Source organism: Leishmania mexicana, chromosome 31 (assembly GCF_000234665.1).
Source record: "Leishmania mexicana MHOM/GT/2001/U1103 complete genome, chromosome 31".
In the NCBI taxonomy this organism is placed as follows: domain Eukaryota; phylum Euglenozoa; class Kinetoplastea; order Trypanosomatida; family Trypanosomatidae; genus Leishmania; species Leishmania mexicana.
In genome coordinates this window covers 850,383-869,225 of record NC_018335.1, presented here as the reverse complement: position 1 = coordinate 869,225, position 18,843 = coordinate 850,383, and the positions used below count along the sequence as shown (strand labels likewise).

Below are 18,843 nucleotides of genomic sequence, written 5' to 3'. Positions count from 1 at the left end.
GGCGCAGCAGTGGCCAACGGGGGTGCTTTCGAACACGGCACACTGGACTGGCAGCGGTTCGTGCCGGAACGCCCCGCACCTACACCGCCATATCGCTGTCTCACTCGGGAGCACGTTCTCAGGCGCGAGTAAACCCACATAACATTGTGACTGATACCGGCGTAAATGCGTGCTCGATCGATACGGTGAGAGTCGCCGGCTCCGCCCTTTCCTCCTCTGCGCCCTTCACTGCCACGGCTACGCCTCGCTCCACGATGCCTTCCATGGTGGAGCAGCTTCGCGTCCGCGAAGCCTCTCCGCCTGCTTGTGTGCGAGTCCCGCGCCTACTGGTGTTCGGCGGTGATGTGGTCTCAGTCACCGCACTTGAAGCCCTTCACGCACGTATGCGCTGCATCGTGGAAAATGCGCTGCGGTGCTCGAAGGCAAGCAACAGCAGTGACGACGCAGGTGATGTGCACTGGTCACCCTTGGCTGCAGCGCCATCATCGCAGGGACGGCACAGGGCAAACAACGAAGAGGCCATGGCAGAGGTGGACGCATTCGTGCGTGATCACATCACTGTGGTGTGTCCGGCGCTTCCGCGTGGGATGACGCCAGAGGAGGCGGCCAAGAAGTTCACGCGCCAGTATCCGGTCGCGCGGTACTGCGTCGAGCACGGATTGCCTATCATCCCAGTGGATGACTCGAAGTCGCTGTCTCGGAGCGCCTTGCTGAAGGAGATGCTGGCCAGCAGGAAAGACGTGTCAGCCAGTACGACAGGCTCACACGCACATCATCTTTACAGGAGCCCCCCCGTGTCGGGCCACCGGGTTTCACATGCGCTGCCGTCATCTGTGCCGCGCTGCGGAGCCGGCGCCCTTTCACCGTCAGCGAATGGTAAGCCCAATACGAAGGACGTTTCGTCATGTTCTGCGTCCTCTTCGACTCCGCACACATGGGCCGATCAGGGGCGTTCACTGGCGGACTACGACCTCACCGTTGTCGTCTCCTTCCGCTACTTCCTGCCGAAGCGCCTGCTGCATGTGCTGCCACCAGCGATCAACATGCACCCCTCGCTGCTCCCGCGCTACCGCGGCGCCAGCCCCATCTTTACCGCACTGCGTCGCAACGAGACGTTGGGCGGCGTGAGCATCACTCAAATGAAACCGGAGCAGACGGCAATGGACTCGGGGAACGTCCTCTGGCAGTGCGAGGTGCCCATCCCCCTCGACATGGACATTCGCTTGTACTTCCCGCTGGTCACCCAGATCGGTGCGGCTGGCCTATGCGACCTTATATTTGGCGAAGCTCCACCAGCGCGGCGGCCATCGGTGGCAGCCGGCGATGTTTCTGTGCTTGCGCCCCCCTTGGCCTCAGCGCGGTCGTCCGCGTTCTGGTCCCACAGCTGCAGCGGTAGTCAACCACAGACTCACCAAGACGGCGTCGGCTGTCGTTCGACCAAGGCTGCATCCACCAACAGCGCCACAGTGCCGTCGTGGTTCGCGCTGCGTCAGCGCAGTCTGTCACCGCTCGTGCACCGTCCCGGCGGCCGCGTTGCTGCGCCGGCTTCGGTTACGTCGCACGACACACACTTGCCGACGAGTACGCTCTTCAACGCCACCGAGCTGCCGTTCCTGACGTCCTTGGCAGCCTCGTCGAAAAAGTACCCCGCGGCGCAGACTCACCAAATGCTGCACGCATTAGATGGCATGACTCTGAATCACTGCCTTGGTAGCTCTGAAGAGTCTCCCAGCACGGATGGTGCAGAGGTGCACCAGCCTCGCTGCTGTCAACCCTGGATGACGCTGTGCCGTGCCCCCACCCGCATCACCCCTGAAGCGGTGCACGCCGCCAGCAAAACGCTTCGTGCGCTGTTCTTCCAGAATCTGGAGAGCCCTTCCAATGCTGCTGCCGCTGCTGCACCGGCGACACCGGCTTGCAGTGCCGCGGCGCACCAGCACAAGAAGAGTGGCACTGCCGAGGCACCGGCAGAGTGCAAGAGCGGGCCGCTAAGCAAAAGGACGGTCTCTCTCAGTGCGGCAGCGGAGTTGGGCGTTACAACCACCATGAAGTGCGCGGAGGTTTTCCCAGCGTCGGTGCTGAGCCCGCACTGCGATTGGCCCGACAGCTTTACGTACAGCTGGAGGTTTTCACAGGGGCAGATGTATCCTACCTACGCCCACTTCTCCGAGGATCCCTACCATGCACCACTGTTGCCGAAGGATGCAGCAGTGGTGCGCTTCAGTAGTATGGACGCTGCCGAAGCGTTCGGTGTCTGGCGCGCCTTCGTCGGCGGGGACTACTTCCAGCCCTCGGTGAATGCCACACTCGACAAGGGTAGCACCCCGGTGCGCAACCAGCTGGTGCACCGCGCGTTGCGGCGGATTCTGCTCAAGCGTGCCAAGCCGCGCGCCAAGCCGCAGGGAACTTCGCAGGAGCACAAGGAGTGCGTGGGAGCAATGCACGAAAAGATGTCGGCTTCCCCGGTGACCGTGACTAGCGAGGACACCGACGTTCCTGTCGGCATCGTCGCAGGCAAGCATGTTGACCTAGACATCTTCATCCCTGCGGGCCTTCAGCTACTCACAGAGGCGGAGCACTCACTACGCATTCCTTGCACTTTCACACAGGTGGTGAACCCGGTACTGGCACCGGCGTGCGTGTGCGAAGAGTTGGCTGAGGTGGAGCGCAGCGGACATCTGCGAAGAGAATCTTCCACGTGCATCCATCAGCACCAGCCACAGCAGCATCAGCGGCGCGTTCGCTTTTACCGTGCACCCGCGGCTATTTTTCGCTCACTGCTGTGCAGCCGTACAAGCGACGGCGCTACACAGGAGACGACACGGCGGGCTAGGTGCGGATCTGTCCTTGCGGTGGGTGAGCGCGGTGCGACAGGCACACATAGCGCACACCTGCCCTTGCGGCAGCAACCGTGCGAAGCAGCTGGCGAAGGCGCAGTCCCTCACTTAACCACAACGTCACATCGCGCCGCTTCTTCAGCGGCAGCTGAGAAGGGGCAGCGGCAGCCAGGCCATGGCCACCCGAATGCCGGTGGTGTAGCTGTGGCAGTGCAAACAGAGGAGCCGGGGGAGGACGAGGAGGCACCGGAGGACTACGTGCCTGAGGTCATCCACGCCGCACCGCCGACGCAGCACTACATCCATATCCCTCCCGGCACCGGCTACTTTCCTCGGTGTGACGACAGCTACGGCGCGATAAAGTGCAAGGAAGGGTGGTTCCTATGGAAGGAGGCTCATATGAAGTGGGCGAACAAGGCGCAGCCGGCCGTTCTCATCCGGAAAGGCCTGGCCATGAAGACAGGTGTGCTCTACGTCGGACTCTTCTCCGAATACTCGTAGGGCACGGTTGTCTGGGCGTGGTGTATATATATATGTATGTGTGCGTGTGTGTGCGAGCGGGCTCGCCTGCTTGCCGGTGGCTGTGATGCGAGTGGTGAAATCCATCTTCAAACGCCCGCGCGCTGATTCGCCTCTTCCGTGTTTCTGCGTTGCGCGTGACGGTGTTTTGCTTCTTCTCGGCCCCGAAGGATTTGCGCGACCTGCTGACGACCCTGTCGCGCAGTCCCAGAGAAGAGGCGGGGATGGTCCAGAGGCCCGTGAGCAACACGGTGGTGGTCGCGCCCTCACGTGTCACAGGCCGAACTCTATCGTCGTCCGTTTCCCACTCACGCATGCACATACATAAACATAGCACGAGGACAACTGTGATGCACAGTCAAGCATGCAGAAGGAGGAGGAAGCGGCGCCAATGCGCTAACCGACCTATCCACGCAGACGAAGTCGACGCTCTCCGCCGCCGCCGCTGTCTCTCTCTCTTTGCGCACTAGCAACACTTGCGGCTGGAAAGAAGCGACGCCGTCGGATATATATATATATATTTATATGTAGAGACATGCCATCGATCTTCGTGAGTCTTGCGACTGCATGCGAGCGCAACAAGGGATCGTATTGAGGGCTTTCCGCACGTCAGCAATCAGTCCCACGAAGCGAAACAAGGACGCCGAACCGTTTCTCGGATTTCTACAGGTAGGCAATGCGCACAATCCTTTTTCGTTCACTGCTGCACTTCGCACCCTTCCCTTCTCCTGTGTGGGCGTGCACACGCCTCTTTTTATCTGCCCTCGCTCTCTGCACGGTAAGCGTTGCACCATCACACACTACGCTTCCCTGCTCGCCTGCTTTGCTAGGTCAGGCCAGTAGGCTCTCCATCAACTGAGCACTTGTGCAGCACTGCCTGGTGGAGCTGAGGATAGTGGCAGTCATGGGCATCAAGGGACGCCGAAAAAAGCTGCGCCAGCGTGAGGAGCTGGCACAGCAGCAGCAAGCGCAGGGGTACGGCAGTCCGGACGACAACGAGGCTGAGGGCGTCGGCGACGGCCTTGCTAGCGGGGTGGTTGCGATGGGCGACGGACCCTTTTCCCTCCCTGTGGATGCCATGGGCCAGCTGAAGATGAAGAAGAGTGACTTTTTCCGAATGCAGGACCTGGAGGTGCTGGAGCAGATGCAGGAGGAGCATCAGTGCCGTCGGAAGCAGTCACAGTTCGGGGCGCTGGTGGCCGGTGGCGGCAGCGCCAATCGCAAACGGCGCCGCGGCGCTGCGGAGGACTCCGTGGAGGACGTCGCGGAAGAAGTGGAGAAGAGCTACCTCGGGCACCAATATGCGCACGAAGATCTGTTCGAGGACCCGAAGGGGGCCATATCCGACCATCGGTCGACGACGCCATCCTCCGCAACAGCTGGTGCACCAGGCGACAGAGGTTCAGCTCAGGCACGCAAGGGAAGAGGCGCATCTTCGAAGGCTGAAGAGGTCGACAATCAGGAGGAGGAGGAGCAGGTGGATCTTATCGAGCGGCGGCGCAATGCCGCCCACGGCGCCCTCTTCTGTCATCCACTGATCGGCCTCGATCCTGTTGTCGTCGATGCCCTGCAGAAAAATGGCTTTTACCGCATGACCCGCATCCAGGAGCGCAGCATTCCGTACGCGCTGGAGGGCTACGACCTTCTCGGTCAGGCGCGTACCGGCTCTGGCAAGACTCTCGCCTTCTGCGTACCGCTTCTCCACCTAGCCAAGAGCACGGTCAACAAATACCCGCATGCCACTGTAGGGCTACTGCTGGCCCCCACCAAAGAGCTGTGCGTGCAGACGCACTCGGTTCTGTCGACGCTGTGTAAGCACATCGCAGCCGTGCCGGCCACCGCTGGTGGGGCTCAGTTTCACGTGCAGCTCATTACGGGCGGCACGAAGGTCAGCGAGGAGCGCCGGCGTCTCATGTCGGGGATGGCGTCCATCGTCGTTGGCACACCTGGCCGAATCCATGATCACGTTCTCCACTGCAAGGGGTGGGACTTGTCGCGGCTGCGCATTTTCGTACTGGATGAGGCGGACCGCATGCTGGCTGACGGCTTCCAGCGCGACCTCGACGCCGTCATCACACGCATCCCGAAGGGGCGGCAGACGTTCTTGTTCTCGGCCACCAACTCCAAGTCGGTGCGTGAGCTTGCCCGCCTCTCCCTCTCGCGTCTTCCGCTCTTCCTTAGCACCGCTGGTGATGCCCCTTCTGTGGTGGACATGGGTGACGCTGAGACAGCAGAGGCAAGCACTAGCATGGCACCCTACCGCGTGTATAACGACCCCGATGAGGACGGCGAGGAAGCGGAGGGCGAGGAGCAGAGGCGCAAGGACGACGACGATGCGGATCACTACAGCAAGGACTCCGCCGGAGAAGCGGACGCGATTCCATCGACGCTGCGCCAATTCGGTCACATTGTGCCGTCGCAAGACCGATTGCGTGCGCTGTACACCTTTGTGAAGCAGGTCGCGCACCGTGCCAAGGCAATGGTCTTCTGCTCCACAGTCGCGAGCGCCGTCTTTCACTGCCAGATGATGGGCTCCGTTGGTTTCCACGATGATGTCGTGATGCTGCACGGCCACATGAAGCACCGCCAGCGTGTGCAGACGTTTCAAATGTTCACCGAATGGAAGACAGGGGTGCTCTTCTGCACCGATGTCGCAGCGCGTGGTCTGGACATCCCACACGTGTCGTGGATTCTCCAGTACGACCCGCCTTTGGATCCGACAGAGTATATCCACCGCATCGGACGCACGGCGCGCGCCGGCACTGTGGGTAACGCGCTTCTCTTTCTCACGCCGGAAGAGGCGCCGTTTGTACGCTACCTAGCCAACTACGGCATCCACATGGAGAAGTATCCCATGCCAGAGAAGCTGCCACGCATCCAGGAAAAGCTGGAGCACGTGCTGCAGCTGGACGAGGTGGTAGCCAAGAGCGCTGTGACGGCGTTCCGCGCACACGTTGGTGCCTATCAGAGCCATATCCTAAAAGAAACCTTCGATGTGCACCGGCTGGACCTCGACGCTTTGTCTAAGGCATTCGCGCTGACTGCGGTGCCGCATGTGACGCTGCCTCGCAACACAGAGGAGGAGAAGCGGAAGGAGTACATCAAAGGTCGGCTCAAGTCGCTGAACCGGCGCCGCTTGGACGCGCTGCGCCACTATGAGGCCAACAAGACGCGTCCGCAATGGGAAAACGGGACTTTTGTTGGTGTCTCACGTCCTTTCATGAACTGAGCGATTCCTGTGTGTGTGTGTGTGTGCGTGTTAACGACGCATGCGCGTCCTTTTTCCTAACGTGGCTCACTTCGCCATTGTGTCTGTCGTTCTTTTGGATTGCTGAGCCGTTCATTCAGGAGGCTGGTGCGCGTAAAACACGCCAGGACGGAACTCACCGTGGCCGCACACGCACACACAGAGACCTCCTCCCTCTCCAATGAACAATGTGAAGGGAACAAAAGATAACGCGGGTGGCGATGTAGGCGAAACTCTGCACCCCCCTCTCTCTCTCTCGCACCCTCAACCCTCTCCCCGCTTCTCTCACTCGCTGACAGGCCCATTCACACACACACACACACATAAACACACCCACACACTGCATGGCACGCACAGATGCACAACATGGCTGTCGCGCAGTCTTCTTCCATGCCTGTTAGTCGATGGCGGACGGAAGGGGAGAGGGCGGGGTGGGGTGGTGCATGGGAGAGAGGGGGAGGGGCGCAGCGCATCACATGACACGCGCACACCGTTGCATAAAGGGTGTGGGCGGCTTCTGTATCGACAGCGAAGAAGAAGAAGCACAGGAGCGGCGCCAACTCGGCGATGCGTACAGGTTTCGCTGTGTGTGCGTATCTTCTGCTCATCCCCACATGGGCCATGCTTGCACCACCATTAACGCACTGTACTCCGAATGTCGTTATCTTACACCTGCCCCTCCATTCCCTCTGGCCACCTCCCCTCGACCCACGCCTCCCTGCCGCGTTGTATCCCAACCAGGAGCACACAGACGGAACCGCAAGTGGAGTCTCTCGCGCGCGCACACACACATACATACACATATACACGTGCACACAAGCACGCAGTGGCGAGAAAGAGAGAGAAGCAGCGCGAGGGTGACACTCAGAACCACGTGCCAGTGCCTTGCTCTGCCTTTATCATCTCTTGCAGCTGCCGTTGGGCATCTCACATGCTGTGTGTGTGCGCGCGTATATCAGCATTTATCACCCTCCATTCCTCCACCCTTTTCTTCTTTTCTCTTGCCTTCGCAGGAGTCGCGCAGGGCACGCTTGGATGTCTGTGCAGCAGAAGGACAGCTATATCGTTGAGCCATTGACGCGCGCAGCGCCCACGCACACATAGCCGTTTACCTCCTCCCTTCTCACGTTTTCGTACACAAAGTTACACGCATGGGGTACTCTTTCTCTCACACACACACCTCCTTTGAAATAGGCCAAAACTCTCTGTAGACGGCCATCGGGGTCATCTCTTCCTTGCCTCCCACTTCGTCCTCTGCACGGGTTGTCCCGCCAAAATATCTCACTGACCGGGCACTCTCCCTCTTCCCGTCTCGCTTAGGCTCCTTGCGCCGATAATGTCGTTGTCTTCCCTAGCCTCTTCCTCCGCGGAGAATGCGCAGAAGCTGAAGGAGGCGCAGCTGAAGATCGGGATGGCGCTGAAAAATGCACAGTACGCCTTGACAACGCATGCCCACCGCAGCCTCACCACTGCCCTTCATGAGAACGTGAATGCGTTGACGGCGCTTAGCACGTACCTCTCTCTCTCCGGCAGTCCGGTGAAGGCTGCTGCCATTGCAGGACAAATGGCTAAGATTCTCAAGTCTGCCAGCACGTACGTCGCGGCAAAAGAGCGGGGCGGCGGTGGTTGGCAGCGCGGCGAAGGGTCGCACCACAGCAGCTCGCTCAACACGTCCCCAAGCAGCAGCGTTGTGCTCAACGATCTGGGCTTCATGCCAGACTCTCCACGCGAGTCTGCCGGACTCGTCGCGGATCTGCAGCGAGCAGTGGAAGAGCTGAAACAGCAGCGAGACATGATGGCAGACGAGAAGCGTGCGCTTGAGGCAGCCTTGAAGGAGTCTCGCCAGCACCCGGTCGTCGTCACCACGCCATGCGCAGTGGTAGAGGCGCACTCATCGGAGGTAGCCGACAAAGACGCTGACGCGGCAATTCGAGAGCTACGCGCGGAGGTAGACAGCTTGAAACACGAGGTGCGCAAGGGACACATGCGGGCTGCCGCCCTGCAGGATCAGCTGCACGAGGCGGAGGAGCAAGTCGAAGATCAGCAAACTCAAGTGCAGGCACTCAGGCTGCAGCTGAGGCAGTCACAGGAGGAGAAACTCTCGCAAGATGCTGCTTTTTCGAAGAAGGAAGAGGAGATCAAGGCGCTTCAAGCAGCCTTGCTGCAGAATTCGCACAACACAAGCTCCCCGTCACCCGCGGTGGCAGCCTCCAACGATGCATCCGGGGCTGCCCAGCCCCTTCGCGGTTATGTGGATAAGGATGACTTTGACGCCTTAAAGCTGCAGAACCAGCTCCTTCAGCAAGCGCTGCGCGAGCAGGAGATACAGCTTCGACCTACCGACTCTCATGCTGTACTGACCCAACAGACGCTAGAGGAGATTGAAGCTGATCATCAACAGCAGCTGCAGGCGATGAAGCTCACGATTCAAAACCAATACAACCGCGAAACGGAACTCCTCGGCCAACAACGCACTATGGAAGACAGCATCGACGAACTGAAGCGACAGCTTCAGCTCAGCAGCAACCGGCAGTGGGTCCAGCAGGAGCGCGAGAAGCATCTCAACGAGATGGATGCAGCCAAGAAGCACATCGAGCAGCTGCAACACACCATACAGAAACAAGAGCACAAAATCGAAGAGCAGAGAACACAGCTCGAAAACAACGCCGAAAACGAGCGTAAACACACCGACACTATCGTGCAGCTCGAACTTCACCACGAGGAGCAGGTTGCCGAGCTTACCAAGCAACTCCGCGACCTGCATGACGAACTAAACGCAACTCATCTTCGACTGCAAGACCTCGGCACCGAACTAGAAGCGCAACATACACGAACAGCTGCCACCATCGCCGCTGCCCAACAACAGTGCAGCCATCAACAGCAGGAAATCAGCAACCTCACACTGACCATGACAGCGGAGCGCGAGCAGCACGAGAGCCGTGTGGCGGAGCTGCAGCAGCAGCTGGAGATGGAGCGCGACCGCGCGGCTGCCAGCCAGTCCACTGTAGAGGAGCGCGAGTCCGCGATGCAGCAGCGCCTCGCCGAGCTGCGCACCAGCATGACAGCGGAGCGCGAGCAGCACGAGAGCCGTGTGGCGGAGCTGCAGCAGCAGCTGGAGATGGAGCGCGACCGCGCGGCTGCCAGCCAGTCCACTGTGGAGGAGCGCGAGTCCGCGATGCAGCAGCGCCTCGCCGAGCTGCGCACGAGCATGACAGCGGAGCGCGAGCAGCACGAGAGCCGTGTGGCGGAGCTGCAGCAGCAGCTGGAGATGGAGCGCGACCGCGCGGCTGCCAGCCAGTCCACTGTGGAGGAGCGCGAGTCCGCGATGCAGCAGCGCCTCGCCGAGCTGCGCACCAGCATGGCAGCGGAGCGCGAGCAGCACGAGAGCCGTGTGGCGGAGCTGCAGCAGCAGCTGGAGATGGAGCGCGACCGCGCGGCTGCCAGCCAGTCCACTGTGGAGGAGCGCGAGTCCGCGATGCAGCAGCGCCTCGCCGAGCTGCGCACCAGCATGACAGCGGAGCGCGAGCAGCACGAGAGCCGTGTGGCGGAGCTGCAGCAGCAGCTGGAGATGGAGCGCGACCGCGCGGCTGCCAGCCAGTCCACTGTAGAGGAGCGCGAGTCCGCGATGCAGCAGCGCCTCGCCGAGCTGCGCACCAGCATGACAGCGGAGCGCGAGCAGCACGAGAGCCGTGTGGCGGAGCTGCAGCAGCAGCTGGAGATGGAGCGCGACCGCGCGGCTGCCAGCCAGTCCACTGTGGAGGAGCGCGAGTCCGCGATGCAGCAGCGCCTCGCCGAGCTGCGCACCAGCATGACAGCGGAGCGCGAGCAGCACGAGAGCCGTGTGGCGGAGCTGCAGCAGCAGCTGGAGATGGAGCGCGACCGCGCGGCTGCCAGCCAGTCCACTGTGGAGGAGCACGAGTCCGCGATGCAGCAGCGCCTCGCCGAGCTGCGCACCAGCATGACAGCGGAGCGCGAGCAGCACCAGAGCCGTGTGGCGGAGCTGCAGCGGCGCGTAAGCGAGCTTGAGGCTACTTTAAAGGCTGAGAATGACGCTCATGTCGTAGCTGTGGGGGATTTGAGGGCGCTACTGGACGCTGAGCACAAGCGAGCTGACATGGCGCAAGTGGATGCCGGGAAAAATATGAAGAAAGCTGTGCAGGATTCCAAGGTCTTCGCGGAAGCGCATGCAGCGGAGGTTCGAAAGCTGAACGATGAGCATACTGCAGAACTGGAGCGAGTGCAGAAGGGCCACGCGCTAGACTTGGATCGTGTGTGCTGCGAGGCAGCCACAAAGTGTGCTGTGGCGTCGCAGCCTGTGGACTGGTTGAAGGAGGAGAACGAGGTTCTTAAGGTGCAGGTGAAGGAGTGGGAGGAAAGGCACAAGGAGGAGGCGAAGGAGAAGATGGCGGCACTGGCCAAGGTGCGGCAGACCGAGCAGATTTTGTCCTCCTGCAAGGGCGAGCTCCAGCGTCTCAAGGACGAATGCGCGTCCATGCAGAAGTCGATGGGGAAATCTCTGGAGGAACGCGATGCCGCTTTGAAGAGGCTGAAGGACGGCTCTCAGCTGGCAGAAGAAGCTCAGGCAAACCTAGTGCGTCTTGAGGCACTGCGCAAGGAGCTGGATGAGGTGCAGAAGCGGCTCGACACAGCTGACAAGGATAAGGCCCTCCTGGCGTCCCGCTACAAGCGCGCGAGCACCGAAAAGGACGAGTGTGCCGACGCTGCCAGAAAGCTGCTGACTCAGTATAAGGAGATAGCGGCGACACATGAGAAGCTGGTGGCTCAACTAGCTGCAGCCGAGGCATTGGCAGCGGCGAAGAGCAGGGAGGTCGAGGAGCTCACACGGGCAGCTGCCATCGATGCAGACCTCACAAGCACTGGACTGCAGGATGATGCAGTGAGGGCAGGGGCACACAAGGTCTTGACGAATACGGTGAGAGAAAAGCAGGAGCGAATCGAGGAGCTGGTGGCCGAGGTCGACGGGATGGCAAGTGAAAATCGAAGACTGAAGTCGGAGCTGGACAAGGCACAATTTCGCCAGGTGGCGACCTATCGGCTGCCGCTGGCTGCTGAGCCAACCTCGATGCAATCAGTCTTTGCGCGGGACATGCTGAGCTCACTGGCGGAGATGCGTGTCATTCTGAGCGCGATGCACGCGCAACTACTTCCTATTCTGGAGCAGCGCCGTGCGCAAGAGCGTTCCCGTGCTGCCGCAGCAGCGAGCCCCTCCGCCTCCACAAGCGCAGCGGAGGCTCTAGAAGAGCTGCACACGGCAATGGAGTCAGCCCACGCGGTGGCGCAAGCTACCCTGGAGCACTTTGATGCTAAGGCACGCCAGCTCTTTGTGTCTGCCGATCTGCAAAGTGTTGTTTATGGCAAGCTACTTGCCACTCTGCAACAGCCGCAAGGCAAGCATGCCACATCTGCGCTCACGCCCGCCTTGGTGGATGTTTCACTCGTACGTGTCTGTGCTGCCCTTTTCGGAGAGACATGCTCTGGCCCAGTGCCAGGATGGGAGGAGAACGAGCGCCATGGTGGAGCGAGGAAAATGCCCAGTCATGCTAACCAACGCTACCGCTCAGACAACGCCTGCAGTGCAGCTCGAGGCTGCGCCGTTGCCGCTGAAAATGATGGGCGAGTTACTGCCTCCACTGCTGCAGATCGCAAGTCCCTGTCGATGTGGTCGCATTGTCGCGCCTTTTCGAGCGCACCGACTGCGTTCACTTCCCCTGCAGGCGCAGGCAATCGAGACACTTCTGCCCACACCCTGAGCCCCGCCCGTCGGCGCACAGACGACTGCGAGTTTGGCATGCTGAGCGATGCCAGGTACAGGCGGCAACCTCCCCGAGCTGGACCTCACCGTCGGTCCTCCTTTGGGAATTTTGCGGTGGCCCAAGCGAGTATCTCGCTCGCGGAGGAACGTGCTGGGCTGCGCACTGCCCCTACACCGCCATGGAAATAGATGCAGGAATGCCTTACGGCCAACTCTATGCCCTGCTCTTCGGTGTGCTGCGCGCTTCCTGTGGCTTATCGAGTGCTGAAGCATCCAACGCTGCTTGACACCATCCGCCCCCCTCCCCCTTCCCGTTCCTTCGTGTGCGTGGCTGCCGACGCCAGTGCTGATCTCATTTTTTTCTTGCGTTTGGCGTGACAGTGATACGCGAGATCACCCTGACGCTTTATTCGTATGTGCTACAGGAAGGCAGTGAATGACGCAAGATGGTCACGGGCCGACTCCACTCCGCTATTGTGAGTGCCTGCCTCACCCCCTCTCCTCCTCCTCCTCCCCTCCGCCCCAACGCACAAGAAGATAAAGGGCCGAGGTCGCAGGTCCAATACAGACGGGGTCGAACAACGGACAAGAGGGGGGGGTAGTTCTTGCCACGGCTTATGGCTAGCTCCGGTCGATGATCGGAGACAACGCCTCAGGGGCGGTCACTTTTCCTTTGGAGCACTTACCGAGTTTCGCTTCCTCCTCCTCTCTCCGTCTCCCATCTCCCATCGACTCGTGCCTTGCACCTCAACTGGGACATCCACAAGACGGCAGACATCTGCGTGTTATGTGTGTCCCCCTCACTTTCGTTGTACATGTGTATGATCCTCCCATACATCAACTTGCTGCAACGCAAACGCACCAAATTTTATTTATCTCGGTACACACGTGCCTTTGTAGGCTTAGTAGTAAGGGACCCAGGCGAGGAAGCACATATTGTGCCACACGCGTAGCCCAACGCATTCTTTAGGGGTGGGGGGAGGTACAACCTCAGGGCTAGCGAACGGTGCAGCGTGGAATAGCGGACATTTTCACGAAATAGGAGAGAGGCTACGCGAGTACCGTACAAACCCGTGCCGCGGCGGTCTTCTTCTGCTCCGTGTGATTGACTTTCGACTCTGCGTGTCCTGTGAGGGGGGGGGAGGTGGAGTATTCAAGCAGATCCTAGAATCTTAGCCGCCGCCACCACCACCAGCTGGCACAGCTTCACGTGCCCGTCTGCGTACTTCTCAGTCATCTTGGTCACATATGTAGTGGCATTGGCTGTGCATTTTGCTCACGCTCCTCTTCGTGCTCACCCCCGTCATCTTGCGCGCAAGTATTCCTCGGACAACGTGCGCAGCTCTCCTTCAAGAGAGGGAGCGCACGCTTGAATCACCAGCGTGTCTTCCTCGCTGAGGGAGAGAGCCAGCCAGCGCATGCGTGTTTGTATCGTGAGTGCTGCGCTTTATATTTGTTTTTCTTTTGTTCTTTGATGTTGCTCCCCTCTCCCCTCCTCAGAGTCCAGTTACCGTGCCTCTTGGTATCGTGACGTGTTCGAGCGGGTTTGCTGGTGAAGGTGAATCCGTGGCTGTACTGTGCCCCCCCCCACTCCTCCCTACCTCCCTATTTTTAGTTTGGAATGCGTCCTCCCGCCTTTTCTGTATCGTCGCCTCGTAAAGTCTTGCTCTCCTCCTCCATTACGCTCTCTGCATCGTCACGCCTTTCTTGCAAGGCTTTCATTACTCTCCGCTGTCATGTCCGCTCTCGTTCCGAGTGATGCAGTTGCCCTCCTGTATCGCCGGTACCTGAAGGCGACGAACCGGATCCCCAATGTGACCATCCGAATGCTGCTGCTGCAGCAAATCCGCTCCGGCTTCCGCCGCAACCGCAACATTACAAGCGTCTCCGCGCAGCGCGAACTCATTAATCAAGCACACAAGGACTTGGCGGTGTTGGAGGATGATCGGCTGTCGCGAACCCTGTACATCAATCGGCTAGGGCTGGTCTCATGCCTTGACTGGGAAGTGCGGAGAACGGAGTACAACTTCCGACCAGAGACGCAGTCTTACCTGGCCGTGTTTCTCATATGCGGATTTTCGCTTCTTCTCATTGTGTTCCTGCACACGGAGAGGCTGGAGACGAGCCGCCCTGATATTGCGCAGATGGTGAACTACATGGCCATGCGTCTGGAGGCGGAGTCGCCGGAGCAGTTGAAGGAGGTGCGCGAACAGCAGATTCGCAACTCGCTAGAGCAGCGCCAGCATCAAATATCGCTGGAACAGCGCGTGTTGGCAACGTTTTACAACTCCCCGAATACGCCCGCGCCGTCGCTTCGGAATCCAGAGGGCTCACTGCGTTACGAGCGGCACAGCTGAGCGTGTGGCTTTCGGGACTGCTGGTGGGAGCGCCATCTGCTCAGGGTGAGGGCAAATTGGCGAGGACGAGGCCACCTTCTCCACCGAGGAGGCGCCTCTTCTTCTTTCTGCATGTGTGTGTGTGTTGGTCGTTGTCGGTGTGCCCAGCGGGTGCGATCAGGCTGTAAACGCAGTGACACGCAGCTCACAACGGTTCTCTCCTGTGGCGCAGTTACCGTGGCAAGAGTTGCAGCCTGGCTCTCACACACGCCCCCAACCGCCGCAGTCGCTCCCTTATGTGTATCTTTATGTTGGTTGCAGTCCTTCTGGTGTTCACAATTACAGAAAGAAAAACTATAGCAGAAGGGCGTGCATGAACAGTTCTGAGGTCAGCTGGGAGACCCCTCAGCCGTTTCTGTGTGGGGGGAAAGGGGTTAGTGGTGCACGCCTTGCGCATGTGCCGTCGTGTCCTCATAGTTCCATGAGGTAGGCGATCGTTCCTCACGATCTTTCTCGTTTCCACGGGAGCGATTTCTCAAGCCACTGGGCACGCCCCCCCTCCCCCGATACGCGTCACCGACGCACGCGCGTTTTCCCTCCGACAAGCTGCGATTTGTTGAGCTTGCTCGAGTGCGTCTGTCGAATTTTTGTCTGCGTCCCTCCACTGCTCCCATTACTTCTACCCCCACCTCCTCCCCCTCCCGATACTCTGCTTTCTGTGTCGTCCCTCTCCTCCTTCCTGCGCATACAGCAAGTGGACAGAGCGAGAGAGAGGGGACACATCAATGGACTTTGGCTACGACGAGTATGGAAACCGCACCAGCGCCAGCAACGGCGATGGTAGGAGGGGTGAAGAAGGCAGAACCGAATGGCGCTCTGTTCAGGAGTCGCGAGGCAGCTCCACGTCCAGGTCGCGAGGTGCCGAGGAGGATGCTCACGGTCGACCTCTCGACAGCAGTGATTCGGAGAGCCACTCCGACTTCAGTGACGATGTCGAACTTGTCATTGGTGAGGAAGGCACGCAGGCGCTGCACGAGCCACTGGTGGACCAGAGCGAGCTGCAGCCGTACGGGCGCCGAGCCGTGGGCTGGAGCAATGAAGCGCAGTTCTTGCTGGAGAACCGCTATGCCGGGCGGGAAGGCACAGCGCCCTCTTCACAGCTGCTGCTGGACGGCGATCGTCGTCGCCAACGGCCCCACGACGCGTCGGCTTCGCAGAGCTACCTAGACGTTCTCTCCACCCTTCCCGACCGCATGCGGAACGCCGTGGTTGCTGGTTCCCTCCACCATGGCAAGACGTCGCTGGTCGAGCTGCTGCTACACGAGCGTTCGTACCACAAGCGACAGGACGAGGTTGATCGCGAGATGACATTGAAGAGCCACGTGCTGACCACCATCACAGGGGGCGCCGTGCTGCAGCCGACTTCTCGGCAAATCACGGTCATCGACACGCCGGGTCATCCGGATCTGATTGGTGAGACCGCATCCGGCATGCGTCTTGCGGACGCCGTTCTCTTCTGCGTCGACGCGGCCGAGTCGTTGAGCGACCACAGTGAGCGGCTGCTGCGCCACGCCATTGTGAACGAGCAGTTGCCGATTGTCCTCGTCATTACCAAGGTGGACCGTCTCATGATCGACATCAAGCTCCCACCGCTCGACGCGTACCGCAAGTTGCGTATGGTCGTGGATGCCGTCAACAACGTCATCGCGAGCTGTGGCACCACGTATGACGCCTTCCTTGTATCTCCTGAGCGTGGCACGGTGTGCTTCTCCTCTGTCAAACTTGGCCTCTGCTTTTCACTGGAGACCTTCGCGATGAAGTACGCGGCGGCGTACCCCAGCATCAACGCCGCTGCGCTCGCGACAAAGCTGTGGGGGCAAATGACATATGAAAAGAAGGAATTCAAGAAGATCGTTAACTTCCGCCAGCGCCCCAGTTTTGTGCAGTTCGTGCTGGAACCACTCTACAAAATCGTCGCGCATTCTGTGACGGGCGAGGCAGCGCAGACCCTCTCGCCTGACCTCGCCAAGCTGCCCCGCTCGCCGCTCTCTGCCCTGCAGGAGGCAATGCGCTACTTCTGCGGCGCCCCTACCAGCGAGACCTTGGATGCAATTCTCAGCGTGTTGCCGGCACCTCCGGTTCGTTCGCAGTGGCTCTCCGAGAAGTACGGCGCAAGTGCGTTGTGCTCCATGATGAGAGACGCTGCGGCTGCCACCGCTGAGGGGAAGGAGGATGGCGCCGCTACAGCGGGGGCCGACGACCTTGTCATCGCTGTCGCCTCTCTCCAGCGTGTCTTCGATGCCAAGGATACCCTTGCAGCCGTCGTGCGCGTTACGCACGGCACTCTGCGTGTAAACAGCAGCAGCAAGAGCAAGGGCGCATGGGTGTCGAGTAGCTGCAACGGTGGCCAGTCGAGGCCCCGGCTAATCGCCTTCGACGAGTTCAGCAGTGACGCGGACCCGTACTACGAGGTAGAGGTACAGGGCCTGTACCTGCGTACTGTGGAAGATGGCTTTGTGCCGGTGCAACGAGCCACCGCGGGGCAGACGGTATACGCGACGGGTTTGCCGGCGCGATCGGGGTCGCACATCGTTCTGGTGGGCGGCGCCGCGGCGGCAGCCGTGTTGGCCGAAGACGAAGGCGCTCCCTCTCCACCTGAAGCTTGCGGCATCACTTCAGAGTGGGTTGTGCCTATCAAGGTGCGGTCGTTGGGGTTCCCGCAGCCACTGCTGCACGTCTCGATGGAGGTGCGCGACCCGGCGAAAGCCGGCAGTGTCCAGGACGGTCTCGGCGTGCTGCTTCGCACCTCCCCTGGTCTCGACGTACACAAAGAGGAAACTGGCGAGTACACGATCAGCGGCTTTGGGGAGCTGCAGCTGGACACAGCGCTGCACGAGCTTCGCCATGGTCTGTGCCCTAGCGTGCCGGTCGGCATTTCGCAGCCGTTCGTGACGTTCGCGGAGACGGTGCAGGACGCGGAGGGCCTGCTGGCCATGACGGGAACGCGCAACAACTCCCTCGGCTTCGTAAGCGGGGCACTGCCACGCGCCTTTACGCAAGCAATCGAGTACGAGCAGCTGCGCCTCTTCTCGACGGAGCTCAACGAAGACCGTCAGCCGCGCAAGCTGTGGACGGTATTGCGACGTGACTACGGCTTTGACGCGCTCGACGCGCAGCACGTGCTAGCTGCTGGGCCGGACGGCACGAAGGGCCCCAACATTCTCATTGACGACACCCTGGAAGAGGAGGCCCATCACCCTCTCAAAGTCGCCCACCAGCGTGCTATCGCCTCGGCCTTCCGTTCCACCATGGCAGCTGGGCCTTTGGTGGGTGAGATGGTCCGCGGCGTGGCCGCAAAGCTTATCTTTGCCGACATTGACGCGTCAACCCGCGACGCTGTCGTCCTCTCGAACGCGCGCACGGCACTCCGCCACTCTCTGTTCGGTGCCCGCCCTCGGCTGATGGAGCCGGTGATGGCTGTTGAGATTTTGTGCGCACCCGAGTGCGTCTTACAGCTCGGCGACATCCTGCAGCAGCGACGTGGCGCGATGCTCGGCGAAGAGCCTATCGCCGCCACTACCCTTATCCGAGCACGTGCGTTGGTACCTGCCATGGACAGCTTTGGGCTGGAGACGCAGATACGCATGCTCACGCACGGGCAGGCGTTTCCGCTCTTCCGGTTTCATCAGTGGGACGTCGTTCCCGGCGACCCGTTCGACGCCAACATCCACGTTGGCCCGCTGGAACCGGCAAGGGGTCATCAACTGGCGCGCGACTTTGTGCTCAAGACGCGTTTTCGCAAAGGTCTGCCGCAGAATATGCTGACGGACCTCTAGCCCCTGGAGAGGAACCGCTGCGCCGCATCAGCGGCGCAGGTGTGCGTGTGCCTGTGTGCAGGCAGAGAAGGGAAGGCGGCACGGCCATATAAATGACCTGCGCTCATCCACTGCCCCTCTCTCCTTCAGCTGAGGAAACGAAAAGGATAAGCAGCAGCAGCGCTGACACATCCGTCGCGTATGCACCTGAGTACGTGTGTGTGTGCGCTCCCGTCGAGGCGGCAGCCGCTCTACCACTGTGTGTTGTGGGGTCAGTTGACCACCATAGACGTAACTGGAGAGGGAACGGAAAAGC

General features: G+C 60.4%; 5 protein-coding genes across 5 annotated transcripts; all 5 read left to right on the top strand.

Moving 5' to 3' along the window:
- Positions 1-383: 383 nt before the first annotated feature.
- Positions 384-3,338, top strand: LMXM_31_2240 (putative methionyl-tRNA formyltransferase; the record flags this gene model as incomplete). Its single annotated transcript, XM_003878024.1, has 1 exon — positions 384-3,338. The coding sequence occupies one exon, from the start codon at positions 384-386 to the stop codon at positions 3,336-3,338; it is 2,955 nt and encodes a 984-aa protein (XP_003878073.1).
- A 922-nt stretch (positions 3,339-4,260) lies between these two features.
- On the top strand, positions 4,261-6,585 carry LMXM_31_2230 (putative ATP-dependent RNA helicase; the record flags this gene model as incomplete). Its single annotated transcript, XM_003878023.1, has 1 exon — positions 4,261-6,585. One exon carries the CDS (start codon positions 4,261-4,263, stop codon positions 6,583-6,585), a length of 2,325 nt encoding a protein of 774 aa, XP_003878072.1.
- A 1,354-nt stretch (positions 6,586-7,939) lies between these two features.
- LMXM_31_2220 (hypothetical protein, unknown function) lies at positions 7,940-12,565 on the top strand (the record flags this gene model as incomplete). The annotated part of the gene is made up of 1 exon (XM_003878022.1): positions 7,940-12,565. The coding sequence occupies one exon, from the start codon at positions 7,940-7,942 to the stop codon at positions 12,563-12,565; it is 4,626 nt and encodes a 1,541-aa protein (XP_003878071.1).
- A 1,547-nt stretch (positions 12,566-14,112) lies between these two features.
- Positions 14,113-14,733, top strand: LMXM_31_2210 (conserved hypothetical protein; the record flags this gene model as incomplete). Its single annotated transcript, XM_003878021.1, has 1 exon — positions 14,113-14,733. The coding sequence occupies one exon, from the start codon at positions 14,113-14,115 to the stop codon at positions 14,731-14,733; it is 621 nt and encodes a 206-aa protein (XP_003878070.1).
- Positions 14,734-15,497: 764 nt separating this feature from the next.
- On the top strand, positions 15,498-18,548 carry LMXM_31_2200 (small nuclear ribonucleoprotein component-like protein; the record flags this gene model as incomplete). The annotated part of the gene is made up of 1 exon (XM_003878020.1): positions 15,498-18,548. The coding sequence occupies one exon, from the start codon at positions 15,498-15,500 to the stop codon at positions 18,546-18,548; it is 3,051 nt and encodes a 1,016-aa protein (XP_003878069.1).
- Positions 18,549-18,843: the final 295 nt, after the last annotated feature.